Source organism: Cnephaeus nilssonii (assembly GCF_951640355.1).
Source record: "Cnephaeus nilssonii genome assembly, chromosome: 14".
NCBI classification, from domain to species: Eukaryota; Metazoa; Chordata; class Mammalia; order Chiroptera; family Vespertilionidae; genus Cnephaeus; species Cnephaeus nilssonii.
In genome coordinates this window covers 49,150,784-49,173,958 of record NC_137085.1, presented here as the reverse complement: position 1 = coordinate 49,173,958, position 23,175 = coordinate 49,150,784, and the positions used below count along the sequence as shown (strand labels likewise).

Below are 23,175 nucleotides of genomic sequence, written 5' to 3'. Positions count from 1 at the left end.
GTTGGCTGGGCTAGTAATCTTTGAAAGGCAACTAAAACATTGGTAGGTGTCATTGAAAGGGCATACACTGAGTGGCCAGATTATTATGATCTCTGAATGCATAATAATCTGGCCACTCAGTGTATATCCTTTATAATATAAGGCTAATTCCCCTTCCCCTGGCCAGGCTGGCTGGACCCCACCCATGCGAGAATTCATGCACCAGGTCATTCATATATATATATATATATATATATATATATATATATATATATATATATATATCTCCTATCTAATAAAAGAGTAATATGCAAATTGACTGTCACTCCAACATACAAGATGGCCACCCCCATGTGGTCAAAGATGGCTGCCCCCATGTGGACACAAGATGGCTGCCACAAGATGGCCGGCAGGGGAGGGCAGTTGTGGGTGATCAGGCCAGCAGGGGAGGGCAGTCGGGAAAGACCAGGCCTGCAAGGGAGGGCAGTTGGGGGCGATCAGGCCTGCAGGCGAGGGCAGTTAGGGGTGACCGGGCCGGCAGAGGAGGGCAGTTGAGGGTGACAGGCTTGCAGGGGAGGAGAGTTGGGGGAGACCCAGGCCTGCAGGGGAGGGCAGTTGGGGGCGACCAGGCCTGCAGGAGAGAGCAGTTAGGGGTGACCAGGCTGGCAGGGGAGGGCAGTTAGGGGCAATCGGGCTGGCAGGGGAGCAGTTAGGCATCGATCAGGCTGGTAGGGGAGTGGTTAGGGGGTGATCAGGCTGGCAGGCAGAAGTGGTTAGGGGCAATCAGGCAGGCAGGCAGGTGAATGGTTGGGAGCCAGCAGTCCTGGATTGTGAGAGGGATCCCAGATTAGAGAGGGTGCAGGCTGGGCTGAGGGACACCCCCTACCCCCATGCATGGATTTCGTGCACTGGGCCTCTAGGTGTGTGTGTGTGTGTGTGTGTGTGTGTGTGTGTGTGTATACACACACTGAGTGGTCAGATTATTATGTGTTCAGAGATCATAATAATCTGGCCACTCAGTGTATAGTGTTTCCCTCCCTAAAGTTGACAAGGACCCAATGAAGAGTTCTATGCAATGCACTTGACTACTGGGATATAGAGAGATGAGTAAGGGGTAGTTAAAAGGACTTCAGAAAGTTAGTTCTTCATCTAGCAAGCATCCCTGCATAATTAAAAGTGATACATTGGGACAGCTAAAAATGCATTAAACTACAGAGAAAATTCAGGAAACAAAAGAAGAAAACAATACAAGGTTCCATAACATAAAGATAGTAATTATGGACCTTTTAATGTTTTTATTTTAAGTTTTCGGAAGAAAGGGTTATGGTGGGTATAGTAAAACCATTTTTTTAAATATAGCATTCATGATATAATAAGTATATTTTCATATCTTATTTTTTCTTTTTATTATATAGAAAACATTTTCCATATTATTATTTCTCAGAAACAGTATTTTAAATGGTAACATATGGTCTATTTAGTAAAGTTTCCAGTTTTCCCCTGTTATATCAGTTAGGGTAGGCTAGTTTATGGTGCAATAACAAACAACTCCAATATAATAAACAAAGGTATATTCTTGCTTATATTTCATGTCTATTGCAAGTCATCAGGGGGCTCTGTTATTTGTTGTTAACTACTCAGAGACCCAGGCTGATATAGTAATCACTAGCTCAAGTGTTGCTGGTTATCATATCAGATGGAAAAAGAAAATATGGCAAAGCACACTCTAGCTCTTATATCTTCTACACATAAGTGTGTGTTACATCACTTATGCTTACATTTACTTGACCAAAGCAAGTCACATGACCATACCTAATTACCAGTTAACTACAGAGAAGTACAAACCCATAATGTATACAAAAATAAGACATCCAGGAAATGTGTGAAATAATACTAATGACCATCACATCCATGACAGAGAAGGATGAGAATAAGCTATTTCTTGAGTCATACTATCTGAGTCTTTTTATCTTATAATAACAAAGTTAAGGTCTTGAAGGCCCTTCTAGGGGTATTGAGAAGTCTGGATTTCCACAAGAATAAGAACAGGCAACACCTTTCTCAGCGTTGCCCAGAAAGTTATGGGCAGAGCCATGGAGTGGAAAACCAAGCCCTAGGCAGCTGTTGCTTGAGCCTCTGAGCCCTGCTGGGCACTCCCACAATAATCACATCTCACTTCAGTCTCTGGTCACTGAAGCAAAACCTACAAGTCCTTCCCTGCTTAAGTAGAAAGGGAAAATATTTATCTGAATAAAGTCTTGGTAGAAGTAAGTGCAATGGATATGCTCAGGACAAGTCCCAAGATTCCATCTCCCAAGATTATGATAGGTAAGGACATGAGAGCCCAGGATGGCTCTTGAACAGCTGGAACTCAACACTGTCCCAACATAGTAGTTTGGGGGTGAGGCAGAGCTGTAATGGCAGAGAATGGGTATGAGAGAGTGACAGCCTTGAGCTAGCTGGGCCCAAGTACTTCCTAGTGGGGCTCTCTCCTTAGATAGCTCAGGTACGAGTAGGAGTGGCATTAGAACATTTAACACAGGAACAAGTACATTGACTATGGGAGAAGGTACAGCCCAGGGAGAACCTCTAGGTCAGGGTCAGCAAACTTTTTCTGTAAAGGGCTAGATTGTAAAAAATTTAGAATATATATCCCATAAAGTCCCTATTGGAATTCTTAAACTCTGCTGTCAAGGCAGGGGAAGGGATGTAAATGCTGTGGGGAGGAAGGGCAATATAGAAACAATGAGCATGGCTCTGTTTCAATACGATTTTGTTTATAAAAACTATTGGCCCCTGGTTATAGTTTGCTTAACCCCCTTTTAGTTGATACATAAAATGAATAGTAGAGTGTAACTCTGGTTGATTCTCATTTAATAGATGCCTAATGAAAGTACACTTTCTAAGATGTAATAGGCTTTCAAGGGAAGAGGAAGAGCCTCACCTGCTTTCTAGAAATTTATAAGTTAGTACTTTGGGAAATGCAGATGTTACTCCTGTAAGCTTTTACCCAACATAAATGCTATAATTAATACACTTATTTTCTTTTAATAAATATATGGCATACAGGACATTAATGTTTATAACCTGGTCCTGAGAACCCAGTTTTCCTAAATCCAATACTTGTCTTCTCAGGATAAGAACAAAAACAATTTAAAAGTAAATGACAGCTCTGGCCAATGTGGCTCAGTTAGTTGGAGTGGCATCTTGTACACCAAAAGGTAGCAGATTTGACTCCTGGTCAGGGCACATACCCAGGTTGCGGATTTGATCCCTGGTTGGGGTACATGCAGGAGGCAACTGATCAATATTTCTCTCTCACATTGATGTTTCTCTTTCTTCCTCTCTCAAACCTTAGTCTAGATGTTGCTATGAAGGTATTTTGTAGATATGATTAACATATACCATCAGTTGACTTTAAATAAAATAGATTATCTTCCATAATGGAGGTGGGCCTTGTTTAATCAGTTGAAGACCTTAAGAGCAACACCTGAGATTTTCCAGAAAAGAAGGAATTCTGATTCAAGACTGTAATAGAGTTCCCAGACTGCTGGCCTGCTCTACAGATTTCAGACTCCACATTGCACCTTCAACTTTTACCTGGATTGCCAGCCTACTAGCCTGCCCTACAGATTTCATACTTGCCAGTCTCCTAGTGGCTCTGTTTCTCTGGAGAAGCCTGAGGTTCCTTTCGCCTCTAACAACAGGTACCAGGTTTTCTTGGCTGTCTAAACACTGGGCCCCAGACCTGTCCTCTTTCCATTCCCAAAATCATTATCTCCATGTCTTGATCCCCCTTGTTCCCAGGGGATATTATCTAAAATTTTAAAATAGTTCTCAATAAAGAGTTAATTGTTGGTGAGCAACTTTATAGAGGAGGAACTTAAAAAGCATCTACTGTGGTGGATAGGCTCTATCTCCCTTCCTCTCTGAAATCAATGAAAACATATTTTTAAAAAGATTATGTATCTATCTCACAGGAAATCCTGAATCTAAATCTTTTGAATTTTAGTTATAAGCTCTTTTGTATAAAAATAAATAATTCAGGCCCTGGCCAAGTGGCTCAGTTGGTGGGAGCATCATCCTGTACACCAAAAGAAAGGTTTCAGGTTTGATCCCCAGTCAGGGAATATAGGGGAGACAAACGATTGATGTTTCTCTCTCCCCCCGCCCCCACCCTGCTTCCTCTTCCTCTAAAATCAATAAAAACATATCCTCGGGTGAGGATTAAAAAACACACACAATAAAAACATAAATATTTCAGGCATAAAGCAAAGTAAAGGGGAAATACAATGGATCATCTGTATCTCTGCTACCCAGTTTAAGAGGTTAAATGTGGTGTTTATAATTCCTGTCTGTTTTTGTATTTTTACTTCACATGACTGTTTCCATAAACACTACTTAATGGTTGTTTGCATGTGTTTAAAAATCTCTATGATAGGCCATATGTTGTCTATCTTTCTGTGATGTGTCTTTCTTTCCTCTCAAAATTATATTGTTCAGATTTAACCATCTCAAAAATACATCTAGCTTTGGTGCTTTCATTTTAATTATTGAATACCATTCTTTTTTTAAAAATATATATTTTATTGATTTTTTACAGAGAGGAAGAGAGAGGGATAGAGAGTTAGAAACATCGATGAGAGACAAACATCAATCAGCTGCCTCTTGCACACCCCCTACTGGGGATGTGCCTGCAACCAAGGTACATGCCCTTGACCGGAATCGAACCTGGGACCCTTGAGTCCGCAGGCCTACGCTCTATCCACTGAGCCAAACCCGTTTCGGCTGAATAGCATTCTTCATCTATTCTCCTATTGATTCATATTTTATTATTTCCAATTTGTTGCTATTAAATGTACCAGGTATATTCCTATGTGTGATTTCTATGATGTATTTATATGTGGTCCTGACCTCTTTACATCACACCACATATTCTCAAGTAAGTGCCAGGGAGGAGTGAGGAAGAGAGGAGGAGCATCACTCCCTTACCTCCCAGACTCTCCCTTCTCCCCATTAGAAGGTAGAGGGCGGGGGACTGTAATTGGCTGGTGGGGTTGGTAGAGCAGAATTAGGTGCATTTCTTTCATTTGACTTTTGATTAAGATAGTTACTTTATTTTGAATTTTAGATACCATTAAGAGGGTGTGAGGATGTTTGTTTGTTTGTTTTTCCCCTGTTTATAAGGAGATATATTGGTTAAAAATGGTCATGCTATCCTGTTAATCCAAAGAAGTTGCTCTATAATAGTGCAACATTCAGACTGGTGACAGGCCATAGGGTGAAAGATTTAGGAATGGCAGGAAGCCTTTGAGCATTTCTCAATTCCTCAAATAGATGTTTCTGCCTTCATTACTCAAATCTTAAGCCCCTTCCTGACTATATTTTCTCTCTAGCTAGGGAAGAGGTTTTACGAACTGGTCATTGACAGGCTCAATTAGCCCATGGGCACATTTTGTTTGGTTGGTTTGGTATTTGAAATAACGAGGGCATTTTATATAAAAATCTGGCTTTCTGTCTTCTCCAGGAATGTTAGGCTAGTGCTACATTGACAGAGAATATGTTCTCTGATTTGACACAGTCCCCACCTCTCCCTGTTTGATTATACTAGGCCTTTTCCACTCATTTCATCACCTGCCTGGCCCTGGTGTGCATCTGAGTTGACCACCTCTGCTGTCAGGCCTTTCACTATTTCTTACGCTGAGCAACTGAAGTCACTTACACAAAGACTTCAAGCTCATGAAATGCTAGGGCCTCTCCCATAGAAACTCACTGTAGACCACGTAGACCAATTTACAGGAATGAAGGATTTTTGTTTCTCAGGAAATGGCTGCTTCAGTTTCAGTGTTGAAACTTATCTGAGTCAAGAAAACCTTGTTGCTGATTCAGAGAAGCTCAGTGTAACCTGACCTCAAGTCCAGCCTGTGCTGCATGTGTTTCCTTGATTCTGTGCACAGGGCAGAGTGTACAGTCACAGAATGTGCCTTTTAAAAAAACATATTTTTAATGATTTCAGAGAGGAGGGGAGAGAGAGATAGAAACATCAATAATGAGAGAGAATCATTGATCAGCTGCCTCCCACACGCCCCACACTGGAAATTGAGCCTGAAACCCTGGCATGTGCCCTGATGACAGGAATCGATCCATGACCTCCTGGTTCATAGGTCAGTGCTCAACCACTGATCCATACTGGCTGTGCAGGATGTATTTTTATAACTGGATTTCAGGGAAGTGGTGGGGGAAAGAGAAGGTACCGGGGCCAATTTCACTCTTTTGAGTTATATTTTGTGCTTATGTGCTGCCATATCTTATGCATAAGCTAGACACAGAGCCTGTTAGGGTTTCCTAGGGTTGTTTTCACAATTGATGATTCTGGGATTTGGGGGATATATTCAGCAGAATTCTAAAATGAATAGCTGTGAATATTCTGAGTAGCTGATGCAAAGTTATTTAGAAATTTCTGTGATTTTCCTATCATCATTTTGGTGAACTTGTGTGTCACATGTGCTTTTTAGATTACAAAGGAAGGCGACTTTCCCAAAAAAGCTAAAAATACCCAGCCCTCAACATGACCCAGGCCTGTCAGTCCCCACCCAGCATACTGCTGTCCCAGTTCTAAACTTTTCATCCAACCGACCTGAATAATTTCAGCAACCTAACTTCTCCTGACCTCCAGATCACATCCTTTCTCTTCTACAAATTCTAGCTCCAAGCTTGTCAACCTCATGAAAAGAGTTCTATTCCCCCAGCATTATCCTTGACCCACAGTCCTCACCAAGTACTTAACAATTGTTGCAAAAACAATGGCTATTGATTGCATCACAACCGAATACCTACCCCTTGCTGTTAAATTTTAACCATGTTTCTAAGTATGTGACCTCACATGCCCTGTGCAGTGTTCCCCAGCAGTGCTTAGCCTTATAGGCAGACCGAAGGCTACACAACTGTTCTGTAGCTGTACAGAAGTTACCATCTTTGTTCTCCAAGAAAGATATGGAACAATGCAACTAGCTGAAATGCCATTGAATAGGAAGTTTCTGTACAGCTCTAAACTATTCAGTTACCCTTTATGCATTAATAGCACAATGGCTATTTCTTAATTCAAGCTGGGAGAGAAAAAGAGATGAAAAAGAAAATCATGACTACTCATAGCTCTGTTCACTTCCCTCCTGTTTGTGGTGACAACCTTTTGTTGCGTCTGAAAAAGAAAAATCCCAGTGACGGAATAAAATTAGTGAGAAAAATGTTCTGTTTATAGGCCAAAAGATGGCAGAACAAAACGTCAATCTAAAACAGACCAGTGGTCAAGATGGAGGCGTAGGTAAATGTGGGACTCACATCCTCCCACAACCACATCGAAATTACAGTGAAACTACAGAACAACCACCATTGAGAACCACCTGAAATCTAACTGAACAGAAGTCCTATAACTAAGGATATAAAGCAGAAGCCACATCGATACTAGCAGGAGGGGAAGAGACTCTGAATGTGCTGGTCCCACACCTACATGTGGTGGATAAAGATTGGGAAGGATATCTTGCTGCTGAGGTACCCATACCAGGCTCCCCAGCCCAGGGTTCCAGTGCCAGAAAGGGAAGTCCCCATAACTTCTGGCTGTGAAAACCATCTTGGATTGAGGGTGAGGGAGATGGAGGGTTCCTGGAGTCTCATGCAGTTCCTCTTAAAGGGTCCATGCACGAACTTACTCAGACTCTCACTCTGAGCTCCAGTGCTATGGCAGCAGCTTGAAAGGCATGTGAGGAACATATTGGGAGGAACTGAATTGTGTGGTACCAGGGCAAGGGCTGGAGGTACAGCTTTCTCCCAGACAGCTGTACCTTTGATGAGCCCTCCCCACTACAGAGCTGGTAGGCGGGCTCCATATCTGAGTCTCCATCAACCTGGCTTCACACTGTTCACCCTGCCCTGGTGATTCCCTGAGACTCCACCCCACCCAACTTGCAGGCCCACCCAAGCCATTTTCAATGGCTTTTCCATACAAATAGCCATCTTGGCTCATGCTTTGGACTTTCCTAAAATCTTTCAAATAAGCAGCATCTGGCCTTGGCATAACCCCTACCTCTCACTAAGTGGCCTCAGTCCCAGCACAGCAGCATCCAGGCTTGGTTCGCAGCTTGGTCTCTCCTGGGCACCTCTAAGCTCAGCATATTTAGTAGCCATCTGAAGATTGCTCCATAGCTCATGCTGGGTGGCCCTGGGAAGGGCACAGGTGGTGGCTGACCTTGGTCTACACCTCCCAGGAGGCCCAAGAGCCAGCACACCTGATAGACAGCTTCAGACCACACCCAAGCACCTACATGAGTGACACACTCAAAGGGCAGACACAGCCAGCACCAGAGCCCCACTGAAGAATGTCCTGTTCCATGGGGTGGGCCCCTGCACAGCAGATCCTCCACAATGGTCACAGCCAGTCCTTGCAGCCAATTGACCTGGGGTGAATCTCTCCCATGGACATACCAATACCAATCAAGACTCAAATACAACAGGAGGGTGCACACAGCCTACACAGGGGGTGCACCTGGAATTTTAAGCTTGGGTAATCAGGAAGATTGTGCCAGTGGGCCTCATAGGACACCTACTACATAAGGCCACTCTACCAAGACTAGGAGACATAGAAACTCTACCTAATACATAGAAACAAACACGGGGGGTGAGGGGCAGCCAAAATGAGGAGACAAAGAAACATGTCCCAATGAAAGAACAGGACAAAATTCCAGAAAAAGAACTAAACAAAATGGAGACAAACAATCTACTAGATGCAGAGTTTAAAACACTGGTTATACGGATGCTCAATGAACTTAGGGGAAGAGCAGATGAAATTATGTTTCTTATCTTTCTGATAATTTGAACAGAGAGATAAAAAACATAAAAATGGAGCTAGAAAATATTTTTTAAAAGTAAAAAATGAAGAATGATGAATATTTTACAGGGAATCAACAGTAGAGTATATAAAGCAGAGGATCAATCTGCAATTTGGAAGATAAGGAAACAAAAACCACATAATCAGAACAGCAAAAAGAAAAAAGAATTTTAAAAATAGGAGGACAGTGTAAGGAGCTTCTGGGACAACTTCAAGCCTACTAATACTTACATCAGGTGTGTGTGTGGGCGGGGGGGGGGGGGGTATCTGGAAAGAGAAGAGAAAGAGCGAGGAATAGAAACCTATTTGAAAAATAATGACAGAAAACTTCCCTAACCTGGAGAAGGAAACAGACATACAAGTTCAGGAAGCACAGAGAGTCCCAAACAAGATGAATCCAAAGAGGTTCATCCCAAGACACATCATAATTAAAATGCCAAAGGTTAAAGACAGAGATTCTTAAAGGCAACAAGAGAAAAGCTCTTAGTTACCTACAAGAGAGCTCCCATAAGACTGCCAGCTGATTTCTCAACAGGAACTTTGCAGGCCAGTAGGAATTGGCACAAAATATTCAGAGTAATGAAAAGCAAGGATCTATAATCAAGATTATCCCACCCAACAAAGCTATCATTTAGAGTCAAAGAACAGACAAAGAGCTTCCCAGACAAGAAAAAGCTAAAGGAATTCATCACTACCAAACCAGTATTATAAAAAATGTTAAAGGGTCTTCTTTAAGAAGAAAAAGGAGAAAAAAAAAGATAAAAATATAATAAAATGACAATAAATACATATTGATAAACAATTACTTTAAATGCAAATGGATTAAATGCTCCAATCAAAAGATATACAGTGGCTGAATGGATAACAAAACAAGACCCTTACATATCCTACCTAATAATAGACAAATATGCAAATTGACCGTACCTTCGCTATGCCCACGATTGGCCAGGAGGTGCGGGGGGCGGGACTCGGGGTGGCCGGGGTGGCCAATTGGGCCGGCGGGACGCTGAGCTTGAGTCGCCAGCGGCGGCTGCTCCATGGCTGTGCTGCGGCACAGAAGGGGCCTCTGGGGCAGCGAGCTCACGTCCCGCCGCGGACCATCAAAAGTGGGGGAGCTGGGTGCCTGTCCGCTCCAGCACCAGGCCTTTCAGAAGCCTTCACCGTGCCGGAGGCTTCTGAAAGACCTGGTGCACCAGCGGACAGGCACCCAGCTCCCCGCGATCGAAAGCGAAAGCGTGTAGGGGACCCTACACATGCATGATTCAATCATGCACTGGGCCTCTAGTGTTGTCTATAAGAGACTCACTTCAGATCAAAAGACACACAGACTGCCCTAGATAGTTTGGCTCAGTAGATAAGAGCATCGCCCTGCAGACTGAAGGGTCCCTGGTCTGATACCAGTCAAGGGCACATGCCCGGGTTGCGGGCTCGATCCCCAGTGGGGGGCATGCAGGAGGCAGCCAATCGATGATTCTCTCTCATCATTGATGTTTCTATCTCTCTCTCCCTCTCCTTTCCTCTCTGAAATCAATCAATAAATAAAAAAGACACAGATTGAGAGTAAAAGAATGGAAAAAGATATTTTATGAGAATGGAAATTATAAAAAAGCTAGGGTAGCAATAATTATACCAGACAAAATATATTTTAAAACAAAGGCTATAACTAGACAAAAAAGGACAGTAATTCCACTTCTAGGTATTTATCAGAAAAAACCCAAAACACTAAATGAAAAAGACATATGCATCCATATGTTCATTGCAATATTATTTACAACTAGAGGCCCGATGCATGAAGATTCGTGTAAGAATGGGCCTTCTTTCCCCTGGCTGCTGGCACTGCCTTCACTTCGGCCAGAGCCACCTTTCCGCCTTCCCACACTGCCCTGAGGCCTGGAGTGGCTAGGGTGGTGCAGAACGCCTGCCCCCGGCCGCTTGGTGCCTATATATGCAAATTAACCCAACAAAGGTGGCGGGTTAATTTGCATACACATTCCTGATTGGCTGGTGGGTGTCATGCAGGTACAGTCAATTTGCATCTTACTCTTTTATTAGTGTAGATAGCCAGGAAATGGAAGCAACCTAAATGCCCATCAATAGATAAATGGATACAGAAGTGGTGCATATATGTCTAATAGAATATGACTCAGCCATAAAAAAAAAAAGAATGAAATCTTGCCATCTGAAACAATATGGATAGACTTAGATAGACTTATGAGTTACATAAATCAAAGAGAGACAGACAAATGCCATTTGATTTCACTTATATGTGGAATCTAAAAAAACAAAACAAACCAACAAACAGGCCAGAAACAGACTCATATGTAGAGAACATTTTGATGGTTGCTAGGTGGTAGGGGTGTTGGGGGAATGGGTGAAAAAGGTGAAGAGATTAAGAAGTACAAATTGGTAGTTACAGAAAAATCATGTAGATGTAATGTACAGCATAGGGAATCTAGTCAATAATATTGTAATAACTATGAATGGTGCCTGATGAGTACTAGATTTGTCAGGGCTATCACTTTGTAAGTTATATAAAATGTCTAATAACTGGTTCATACACCTGGAACTAATGTAATATTGTATGTCAACTGTAATTGAAAAATAAAAAATTATTTTAAAAAGTAAATCCAGCCCTGGCTGGTTTGGCTCAGTGGATAGGGCGTCGGCCTGTGGACTGAAGGGTCCCAGGTTTGATTCCGGTCAAGGGCACATGCCTGGGTTGTGGGCTAGATCCCCAGTGAGGGGCGTGCAGGAGGCAGCCAATCAATGATTCTCTCTCATCATTGATGTTTCTATCTCTCCCTCTTCCTTTTTCTCTGGAATCAATAAAAATATAATATAATATGTATATATTATATTATATTTTATATATTTATATATATTATATTTTATATATTTATATATATTATATTATATTTTATATATTTATATATTATATTATTTTATATATATACTTTATATATATAAAATCCCAATAAATTCACACATAGAAGTCTAAATGTCTCAGTGGATTGAGAACTCAGCCTGAATAATGTGTAATGTAAAACCATACCAACAGGCAAGATTGTGAACAATGAAGGCCCCTATTGCCATTCCTTTGTCTGTCACTGACCCCAAGCACTCAGAGGTCAACTTTGGGATTCAGTCCAGGAAATGTCTGGCTCCAGAATTTTCTCTCCCTCTTCTGCTTTAGTCTTTACTGCCACTTCCTTCCCTCTGCCCTACACAGAGCAGAAGGTCTGATCAATTAATTTGCACTAAGGTGTAAATGACTGATACTGATTCAAAGCAACTCAGGGGGCAGAAGCCAAAATTTCACATAATGGGATGCTGCTCCCACTGTTTCCCTGGTTTCATCTTTCTTAATCCCTGATTTCATATGTTCCTTTCCACTTTTATTTTCTTCCAGGACTTGATGCTCATGTCCTGCAGTTGCTTGGGTATCTAAATGCGGTCCATCTCTAAATCTGTTTTTGCTCTGTATACCAGATTTTTAGTAACTTTCTCATGACCATCTTCGGTCTCTAATTCAGCAATGCAGTCTCCTCCAAAAGGGTTTGTACTTGAAAGGAGCCCAATGATTAACTCCGAGAGATTGCCCTGGAATGTTGGAGTTTCAGGGAAGGCCTCTTTCTAATGCCTGTGCTCCCATTCTCTGTTGTCCTTATACATCATAAACCTGCAAATTTGGCCTTTGGTTTAAATCCCTGGGAAGTCCTTGGTCAATCCTTTAGGACAGTGCCACCAAAAGTGTGGTCTACAAGCTGGTGCTGGTAGGTGAACTGTTTATTTGTCCACAATGAGATAAGTACAGAAGTGGAGTGTAAACATTTAGAAAAATGTATAGTAATTATTTTACTAGGTTATATTTTTGAACATATTTATTCAAATGTCATTTTATATTTATTGACTCCAGTAAGAATTGGGCTTATTGCTTTATGTCTTTGTTTTTTCCATTTTATTATTAGTAATTTTTCCATATATACATATTATAAAAGTACCAATTTCTAACATATTAGAAATTTGAAAAAAAAACAACCAAAATGGTTCTTTACCATCGAGAGTTTGAGAAATAGAACTCTAGAAACCTGTTTTGGAGATCTGGTCTCTATAGCTCACAATTCTTGCTGGATTCTTTTATTGGCTTTGCCATTGGCCCAGCAAGTCAATGAACATGTAGCTTAAGTACTTTGGGTTGAGACTTTTTCTTTCCATTGCCCAAAGATAATTATAATGTAAAATGTATTCAGATTGAGCCAATTTTTATTAAGCACTTTTGTAACAAAGGGCCACAAGTTTTGGAGTCAGACCTGTGTTCAAGCCCAGCTATATAACTTCAGAAATACTTTCTGAGCTTCAGTTTCTTCATTTACAAAGTAGACACTAATCCTTGCCTCAAGCAGTTTTTGTGAAATTAACTGCAAATACTGTCCAATAGAACTTTCTGCAAAGATGGCAATAAGTGATATCTGCTCTGTCCCATACAGACCCACGTGGCTACTGAACACTTGCAATATGTAGGCACTTAAAATGTGACCGAAGAATTGAATTTTTATTTCATTTAAATTTAAAAACCACATGTGACTAGTATATTTTACAGAGAAGTTTAGCCTATGTACCTGCATATAGTAGGTTCAATGTTAAAAGTTTTCTTGAAGAACTGTATTGCCAGGTAATGTTTTAGACACTGGACGTATATTGGTGAGTAAGAGAAACACGGCCCCCGTACTTATGAAACGTAAAGACTAGCAGATGAAACAGAACTCGACATTATTTTTACAATAATGTCAATATCACCCTGGAGCCCTGATCTGTTGAATGGTCCCTGCTAGTGGGGGATGGTAAAAGGGGGAACCTTTTACAGACTGACAACGGCTGTCCTCCCCAAAAACCTCAGTGTGCAGAGCTGGTCACTGAGGCATAAGCGGGTAAATGTGTTGAGGAGCCAAGGAGCTTTCTGGACAGAAAGGAACTAAAATTGACTCTCTCCAACAGACTGAGAAGTTCAGAACAGACACTACTCCAAAGAAGGAAGTCAGGACTGGTGTCCCAGGCTCCACATGAAGGTTTGAGAACAGAAGAGGCTGGCTGCGCACAGCTGTGGCTGAGGCAGGAAGGCCCTCCTCCCTTATCAGCCCCTGAGGGTCCTGCTTTGGGAGCAAGGCCAGAACATGTGAGGGGAGCCAGGACAGTTGTCATCCCGCATCGCTCTGGTCTGTGTGGGGATCTGGACCAGCAAGGGTACCTTTGCATAGTGGCTGGAGACACCTGGAGGGAACAGGGATGTTGCATGGCTGGAGTAGAAACAGCAGCAGCTTAAAACCAGGGATCTGTGGTGAACTGACCTAGTTCCCCAGTAGCTTTCTCAGAAGTAGCACTGGCCCTGTGGGCTAAGTAAGCCTCCTGGCAGTTTGTGGGAGTTGGGGAAGTACATACTGTAAGAAGGAGACACTGGACTTTTTGCTAAGATGGGAAGGTTGGTGGCTTGAGAAATTAATTGGAAAATGAAGAGTTGCAATTGCATTTTTAGCTGAAGCTATTAAAATAGGTCCCATGTACTTGTGTGCTGAGTATATTGGAGGGAGAAGTAGGTGTTAGGCAAGCACCTGACAAGGGGATTTAATATAATGGGTGTGGTGAGGGGGTAGATTCGGGGGAGGCTTGATGAAGTGACTGCTTAGTGGAGACTTAATGAATGACACCAACTCAGGTGGACAAGGAAAAAGAAAGTAATTTAAGAAAAGCAAATACTATATGAGAAACTCTGATTTGAAAGAGTGGGATGTCTCTGAAGACTAGAAAATCCTTTATGGCTAAAGCTTGGGTAACAAAGGTGATAGTGGTGCCATATAAAACTGCACACATGAGTCACACCTCCTCGTGAGCAAGCTGAAGCCATGGAAGAGATCTGAACAGAGGAGACATGATAGATTTGAGAAATTAAAAGCCCATGCTAGCTAAAAGTGAAAATCAACCATATTGGAGACAGAAGGAGTGGATGCAGGGAGATGAGTGAAGAGGGTTCTGCCCTAGTCCTGGTTGAACCTTGGTGGTGGCAGTGAGATTGGGTTAATCAACTGGAAAATGTTCATTCCCAGGTCGCTACCCATTTTACAGATAGAAAAATCATCTCAAAGGAGTTAGGTGATTCTTGCAAGACCATAGAACCAATAAATGATAGCACCAGCTCCACACCTAATCTGACTTTGGTTTAAAGCTCTATCCACAGAACCAGCTGTTCTCAACCTTTTTTCATGACACGTGACTTTGTGCACATGGCCACCACATTTCCACATTTGTACCCATGTATCTCCTATGTAAGAAAGCATATTCCAATGCACAAGAGTTAGGGAGGTTATTATATAGGCAACCATGATTTCACTCTGCTTCGTTAAAAACAAAAAAGGATTCATTTGCAAATTTATTCATTCAGCCCTTATTAGTAACAATCTCTCCACTACAGTTGGTGCTTGAGCCTTGACCCAGGAGCTACTGATGTCCTCACTCACTCTAGAGATCGAGATGAGGGATGAGGGGAGGATTTTCCCCCTACTCTACCTCTGAGTATAACTCCACTTTATTTTCCAAAAGGGAATAAGGACAGAAGGCTCTGATGCTCATTTCTGAGGTGACTAAAGGGTTCTCAGGCCCCAGGTCTGGAAATATGGTATAAAGATAAGATTCTAATGAACTGCACTGCATCTGCCACAACTCTGAGGTCACAGATTTGCAGAAATGATTCTGTTTAGTCAAAGTTCTGTCCAACAAGAACTTGTGATTCCCTCTTTATGGTGGAGCGTCCTTCCCCTCCACTTTTGTCATTTCTCTCTTTTTTATTTCTCTTCTTCCTCCTTCCCTTTCCCTTTCTCCCCCTCCCTTCTTTGACAATAATTCCTTTAAATCTACCTTAGAGGGGTTTGTGGATATTACCCAAGTTAATACATATAGAGGGCAATGGGCAAAAATAGAGTATGGTAATATTTCATGACAGATGAGAATATAGAAGTTAGATTGTAAATGTGGGAGAATAGCCACCTAAACATCACCCAATCCTCAAATAGTGATCACCCCAAATTCTATTGAGTTACTCCCAGATGTCATTTCTTTTTCTATAGACAAGGCTGTGTCTCAATCTTGGGAGGAGCTGGTTGGGTGCTGACAAAGGGATAGTTTAGGGAAGTACCAGATGAGACTGCAGATATTCAGGCCAGGGCTCCAAGGCTGCAGGCATGGCTGTGTCCCGGCTGGCACAGTAGGAGTGAGGATCTGCTGAAAGACCTCAGGGTACCACCAATAAGGTGCTTTCCCCACCCCCAAATTACCTCACACACTTTTCTCCTCTTCTTACCCCACCAGGAGATTCAGATTCCTGGGGGTAAGGGGAGGGCTTAGCCCAGCTCATATCCAGAATGAGGCAAGGAAAGATGTGAGCTGAAGGAGTTGTTAGAAAGGATCCTGGCATCTTCCCACCAGTGAATGCTGACCACATAGCTGTCCAACATTGCCAGTCTCATGAGGCTGATGGCATTTCTCGGCTCAAAGAACAAAGCAAACAATTTCATCCACAGAAACAAAATATTCCTTTTAAAATATTCAGTGTAAGAGTTTTAGCTCACTGAAGACTAGAGTTATTTTCTTCTGGGGGAAAAAAATCATCAGGACAAACCCGAAGCTATTCATAACCATTGAGTGGATTTGGTGTGAAACCAGGAAGCGTGAGGCCAGTGGTGAAAGCAGAGCCCGTCACTGCAGATACCCAGTCCACATGGTTACTGTGAATAACTCACCTACCTTTTCTTGAAGAAAGCTTTTGGCAGCGTTGTTTTTTAAGGATTACCATTGCAACTATGGATATTAAAGCAATGACGAAGGAAGGGATGATAATATGAAGCAGCCAAGTTGAAGGGATCTCGGGTTCCATCTCACCTGGGTGAAAGAAAAGCACCACAATTACATGGTAGCTCAGAGGTAAATCAACAAGTTGGCTTTCTGAGTGGGTTATAACCAAAGTGGCCAACTTGCATTGAGCATCTAATTCATGCTAGGTACTTTCTATGTGCCCTGTGCAGTCTAACTCATTCACGCCTCATAACCACCCTAGGAGGCAGGCTCTACTATGACCCATTTTACTGGTAAAGAAAGTGAGGCCTAGGAAGCTTTCCCAGAGTTATACAGTAAGCGTCAGAACTGGGATATAATCTAGGCTGTCTTGTTCCAGATTCTAAGCTTTGCAACATTCTGACACATGTATCATATTCTATCTATGTATCTATGTATCTACCTACCTACCTACCTACCTATCTACATACCTATCTACCTGTTTACCTATCATCATCATCTCTCTCTATCTTTCCAGTAGGGTAGTCTCTCAGTCCAAAACTGTCTCCCTGCTCCTCTGTCATGGTGCTTAAAATCTATATGCAGTCGTTATTAAATTTCAAAGAATTACAGGATCCTGTGGAAAAAAATAAAATCTTGTAAGTAGTATTCATATACCAAATCTAGTCATTGAAAATTACAATAATTAGCTCCTTTCCATGTCACAGCTAATGAAGGTCCTGGCACTGTAGAAAAGGTGAGTTTAGTAGAGAAGTGGATGAGAAAGTGATTTGGGAGCCTGGGGAAAACCTTATTATAAAGGGGAGTTCTGAATATCTAAAGGTTAGAATGAGGGCCCAGGCTGACCAAAGACATGGCTGGAGGGGGGTTCACTGCAGGGAGATGGAAGGGGACCCAAGGTAAGCTATACCTTTTCCATAAACCTGAAGTCTGCCTCATGGAGTCACTTATACAGAATAAACACAGAAAAACCTGGAAACACTGCTCAGGGGGAAAGGTTCAGTCCTGCCCACTGCCTCCCCTCCCCCAACACAGTGCCTTCTGAGAACCATAGGCAGTTTTAGCTGAGAAGGGCAAAGACATCATTTAATCTGAGACCGTCATTTGAGAATTGACAAAGTAAGCTCAAAGATGAGAAATAATCTATCTAAGGTCATCACTGCTAAGCAAGTGGCTAAGCTGAAATTGCAAACCCATATCTCTCTGATCCAAAGCTCTGGCCCAATAGATACTATTCTCTATCTAAAAGAGTGTGGAACACTAAGGAGGAAAAGGAGTAGAAAGACTGGCTCACCCATACATTGGATAACCCACCCTTCAAAAAAATATTTTTAATGAGGTGTAATTGACATACAACATTACAATTGTTTGAGGTGTACAACATAATGATTCAATATTTGTACATAGTGTGAAATGATCACCACAGTAAGTCTAGCTACCATCCCTCAATGCATAACCCATATTGATTACAGTTGTCTCCTTCACCCCTAGGAAGTGCTATTGAAGCTCTTGCCGCATGTAACACCATGAGTCAGGGAGTACTGGGACCTCACTGTTCCCACAACAGGAAAAGTGCCTACCTCAGGGCCTTTATGCAGACACTTGTCCTGTCCAGTTCCCTCATAGTCCTTTCCGCATACAAAAGCTTACTCATCCCTGAAGACTTTCTAATGTTGAATATCCAATGGAACATCAGTCTGCTTAGATTGTAAGTATTTGAAGTGCAAAGACTTTATTTAAGTCACCTCTGAATCCCCTATAAAGCCAAGCTACATGAATGGTGTCAGTAAGGATTTGTTGGACTGAATTGACCACCTACCCCTATCTTCCTTGTCAGCAGTTACCTTGTGGCAGACTGCCCCTTATTCCTTAAATCCATTCTGCTTTTCTTCCCTAGTGTTAGCTAGGTGTTAGCTGGACACATGGTTTCTCAGAGACTACATTTCTAAGTCTCCCCTATAGATAGGTGTGGCCAGACATGTAAGTTAATTTCAAGCCAAGAGAATGGGTCTTCTGAGTTTTGGCTTTAAAACACTGAATATGTCTCTTTTTCCTTTATGAAGGCTGAAACATGGATATGGCAGTGACCCAGCCTTGACAATTCAACAGGGATAACACACTGGAGAATGGCAGAAAAAGATGGAAAGAACCTGGACCACAGAATGACTTTATGGAATATAGCTACTTACCTACTCTGAATATTACATGAGGGAGAAATATACTTTTGTCTTGTTTGAGTCACTGTATTTTCAGGTCTATTAGTCTATATCCCAATACATATTCTTCTAAACTGTTTTCTAATATTTGCATGCTACTTAACAATGGTGTGATGCTGTATGGGAAAGCAATTTGTTTCATCCTTACTCACAAGGAAGCCATGCCTCGTGCTAAAGGTGCCATTTTTTCCCCTGTTTCCATCTTTTCAGAGTGCTAGGGACTTTATTAGTATATTTCATTTAATAGTCCCAATAGCCTTGTAAGATAGCTACCATTATTTATCCTCATTCAACAAAGGAAGACAAGGGACACTTCTAGGGTGGCTCGAGTTCTCAAAGCCATAGGTAGCAGAGAGGATTTGAAACTCAAGCCCATCTGACTTCAGAGCCCGCATGCTTGACTACTTCCAGAGTCACTGCCAGGCCTCCTAGAAGGGCTTCTATTGCCAGCCCTATAAGAATCTGGCTCCAGTCTCACTGTATGCTTCCTAATGAAAATGCAACAACCGACTGAGCAGAATAAACTCTGCTTTGAAGGGAAAATAGTCTCACTGCTCCTTAATTTCTGATGAAAAGTTAGGATGCTCAGTCATCCATTCTAGAGTCATGGGGTCACCACCCACCCCGAGAATTTCATTGCTGTCTTTGTTTGATTCATTGATTTCTGGAAAAACCTGTGGTGGGTCACAGAAATCAGCACTGAGCAGCTCAACTTATGAGAATGAGTAGAAAGGGGACAGTCATAAGACAACTTAAAAGGCCTTTGAGTAATAGAAGCTAGGAACCCGTGGGAGGATGTGTGACTGTGGTTTGGTATTTGTACCACAAGCCAGGGCATCATTTGACTGCTCTGACTGACTGTCCACACAGTCTGGAGGCTGGACGACGGGTCTGGGATCATCTAAGACTAAGCCTTCAACCCATTAATCTGACATTGGTTGAGCACTTATTATGAACAGAGCACTCCGTTTTTGCTTTATCTGGGTATAAAGAAGACTCCTGTGAATAATTAAAATACATGGAAAATAAAATAGTAATGGAAGAGAAAAGGTAAGTACAGTCACAGGCAAACAAAGAAGTGGCACAATTGGTCTCAGGAGGCAAGCTGAGGGAAGACTGCTTGTATCCTGGGGTTACCTGAGCTGCTCTAGGGAGAGAGAGTGGGCTTGGAACTGGTGAATAATGATATTTTATGTGGAATAAAGTGCCTGATCAAAGAGGTCATGGAGGTGGGAGAGGGTCAAGCAAGTTCAGAGAGTACATGGTGAGGAAGGGGAGCTTACTGGAGCAGAGGATCATGTCAGGGGATAGTAGGATGAACTTAAAGCTGAGGAGGATGAGTAAAGCTAGGTTGAGGATTTCTAATTGCAAACATTTCTCCATCTCCCTGTTGGTTGCATTCATGAGTGATATCCCAGGCTTTGATGCAGGCCCCACAGGTCTCTCCCACAACGGTTGACTATTTAAGTCAGGTGTATTGGCTCCCCAGAGAGAGAGGGGGCCCCTTACTTTATTCTTAACTTCTCACAGCCTCAAGGCTTCCGGAGAAATGATCAGTCTGCCCTTCCACTTCTCTAACGAAGAAAAAGCACTGATGCAAAGGACAGATTCTAGTTGTTTCCAAATTCATCTTAGCCAGGTCTGTCTTTCTCTGAGGAGATCCTTATATAAGAGTTCTTCTAGAAAACCACATTCCATCTGAAGTACTGGCCTACACTTAACCAAACAGAAAATGCCACATAACACAGGACAGTCAAGTAAACATACAGGACCGTCGAGGAAAAAAAAAGTCCCCTGGGATTGTGAGTATTTACGCTTCTAAAGCTGTAGTATGAATTAGTTATAGCTCGATATTCATAAGGTGACAAGTTTGGTGGTCTTAGCTGTGATAAAAACAGAAATAAAGATTATTGAAAAGCCAGCTTGCCTAATTAACTATTTTCATTCAAAGTCGACCCTAAAAATGATGTTTCTAATGTCTTTATTTCTATCAATATCCTTAGCATGTCTCCTCTCTTTACCGCTAACATTAGTGTTGGAATTGCATAGAGACGTGTAGGTAGGTAGGGAATTGGGGGACAGTTGGGGGCTTGGCAATAACAGTGCATCTGGATGCCTCGAAGAACTGTATCAGGGAGTTTTGTGATTTTTTTCCTCAGAAGTAAAAACTAGGAAATTAATGTCCATTGAGTCACTTCAAAACTTTCAGTCTGGTCTGTTGATTGGTAAACGTTACTTTAATTTGAGGTAGAGCAGATAATTCTGATGCCCCCAACTCATATTCTGTCCATCCCACCCCAGGTACGGACTCACTTCCCCTGCCAATCTCATCTCAAGCATGTGCTGCTTCTGTGCCAGGGCTCCCCATGCTGAAGGCTGGTCCTTCTCACCATTACTTCCAGTGACCCACTTGTAGAATTTTTGCTTCTCATCTCCACAAATTTTGGGTTTCCTGGATTAAAAATCCAGCTTCCTGGTGGCGAATGCTTCTACTATGGGATGTTGTACCAAGAAATATTTCTCTTGTATCTAATGGTATAGCTACTATCTCATCTGCTTGAGCTCTACCCACTGGTGGACCAGCAGGAAAGAAAAGAATTATTATATTGATGAAGTAATTGATCTTAATTACCATGAAGAACTTGAAAGCTGTTACATAATGGAGGCAAGGAAGACTATGTCTTGAACTCAGGGATCCACCGATTCTGATTATGGTTACTTCCATGCCCACTAATATCAATGAAAAGGCAATTGTAGCAACCTCAGTCAGCTAAGGGTAAGGCAACTAAGGATTGAAAGTCTAAGTCCCCTAGGCAAACAAACTATTGCATGTGAAGTGCTGAATGAGGGAAATCTAGAATGTTAGAATGTATGGTGGATGAGATAGATGATAAATATCAATTGGGATCAATTGCAGCAGCAGGAACAGTAGTTTGTTCCACCAATTTTTCCATATGACATCTTTTGCAGAGATTGTAGCTGCTTCCCTGCCTGAAGGCTCAGAGACAGTAGACTTAATGAAGGGCATGACTGGGCTTGAATAGTACAAAGGTTAGACTGTTGTAGCCCTGCCTCACTTCCTCTCAACTTGATGCCTGAGTTCAGCCACAGATTGGGTAGAATCCTTGTTGGGCTTTGATTCACTTCATGGTCAGTGATTCTGTCAAGTGGATATTTGCCTTCTGTCCTGGGATGACTCTGACACTACAGATGCTGGGGGAGCTCACTCAGACCACACGCATACACAGCTCACAGTGGAAGGGAGTTCATACTCCTGAGGACAACTGTCAACCACTGGGGATGAAAGCAGATGCATTAGTCCTTCCACCTGAAGTCCTCTGAGTGAACATCTTAGGAGGCCATCTGTATGCTGCTCAGGGAGTCCTTGCATATTTGAGCTCCTGTTACCCAACTTTGATAATGCATCCTTATTTTGCTTTTCCTTCTTTCCTCCTAAACCTCTCATTTCTACTCCCTGGGGTCAACACCTAAATAACTGCATGCCCACAAGCCCTTATCATAGGCTCAGTTTTGTCTAAGACAAAGGACAAGAAGTGACATATAATGACAACATAGTTAATTTTCTATAGTCAAATTAACTAGTACTAGGGAATGTCTTTATTCTGAGATGATATTCTTTATTTGTATGCTAGTAGAATAATAACTCCCCTCAAAAATGTCCATGTTCTAATCCCTGAAACCTGTGAATATGTTATCCTACATTGCAAGGGGTTTTACAGATATGATTATGTTAAGGAACTTGAAATGGGTCAAGTATCCTGAATTATTGAGTTCCAGTAGTCACAAGGGTCCCTAAAAGGTAGAAAAGGGAGGCAAGAGAGTTAAAGAAAAAGATGTGATGACAGAAGCAGAGGTCTGAGTAATGCAGCTGCTGGCTTTGAAAGTGGAGGAAGGGTCCATGAGCCAAGGAATGCAGGTGGCCATTAAAAGCTGGAAAAAAACACACAAGAAAATGCATTCTTCCTTGATTTGATTTGAGCTTAGTGAAGCCTTTTTCAGACTTCTGACTCCTAGAAGTGTAAAATAATAAATTTGTATTGTCCTAAGCCCACAAAGTTTGTGGTAATTTGTTACAGGACCACCAGGAGACTTGTGCACTTGGTGATAAATGACCTGTCTCTTATGAAATGATTGCGATACTAGATGTTAGCTGCTCTTATTTGTCAAATAAATGTCCTTACTTGGCATATAAAAAAATGGTCAGGCTTCAAAAAGCATTTGAAATTTTGCTAGTGTATG

At 42.0% G+C, this 23,175-nt stretch overlaps 1 protein-coding gene across 3 annotated transcripts in view; it reads right to left on the bottom strand.

The window, feature by feature from the left end:
* Nucleotides 1-23,175, bottom strand: part of PDCD1LG2 (programmed cell death 1 ligand 2) — a 57,352-nt gene that overhangs the window by 4,646 nt on the left and 29,531 nt on the right. For 2 of the 3 annotated variants that reach the window (XM_079791155.1, XM_079791156.1), the window contains exon 5: nucleotides 16,648-16,786. In XM_079791155.1, the coding sequence (XP_079647281.1) occupies nucleotides 16,648-16,786 (139 nt within the window). The remainder of the gene's footprint in view (nucleotides 1-16,647; nucleotides 16,787-23,175) is intronic. The other variant, XM_079791157.1, reaches the window with a different exon arrangement.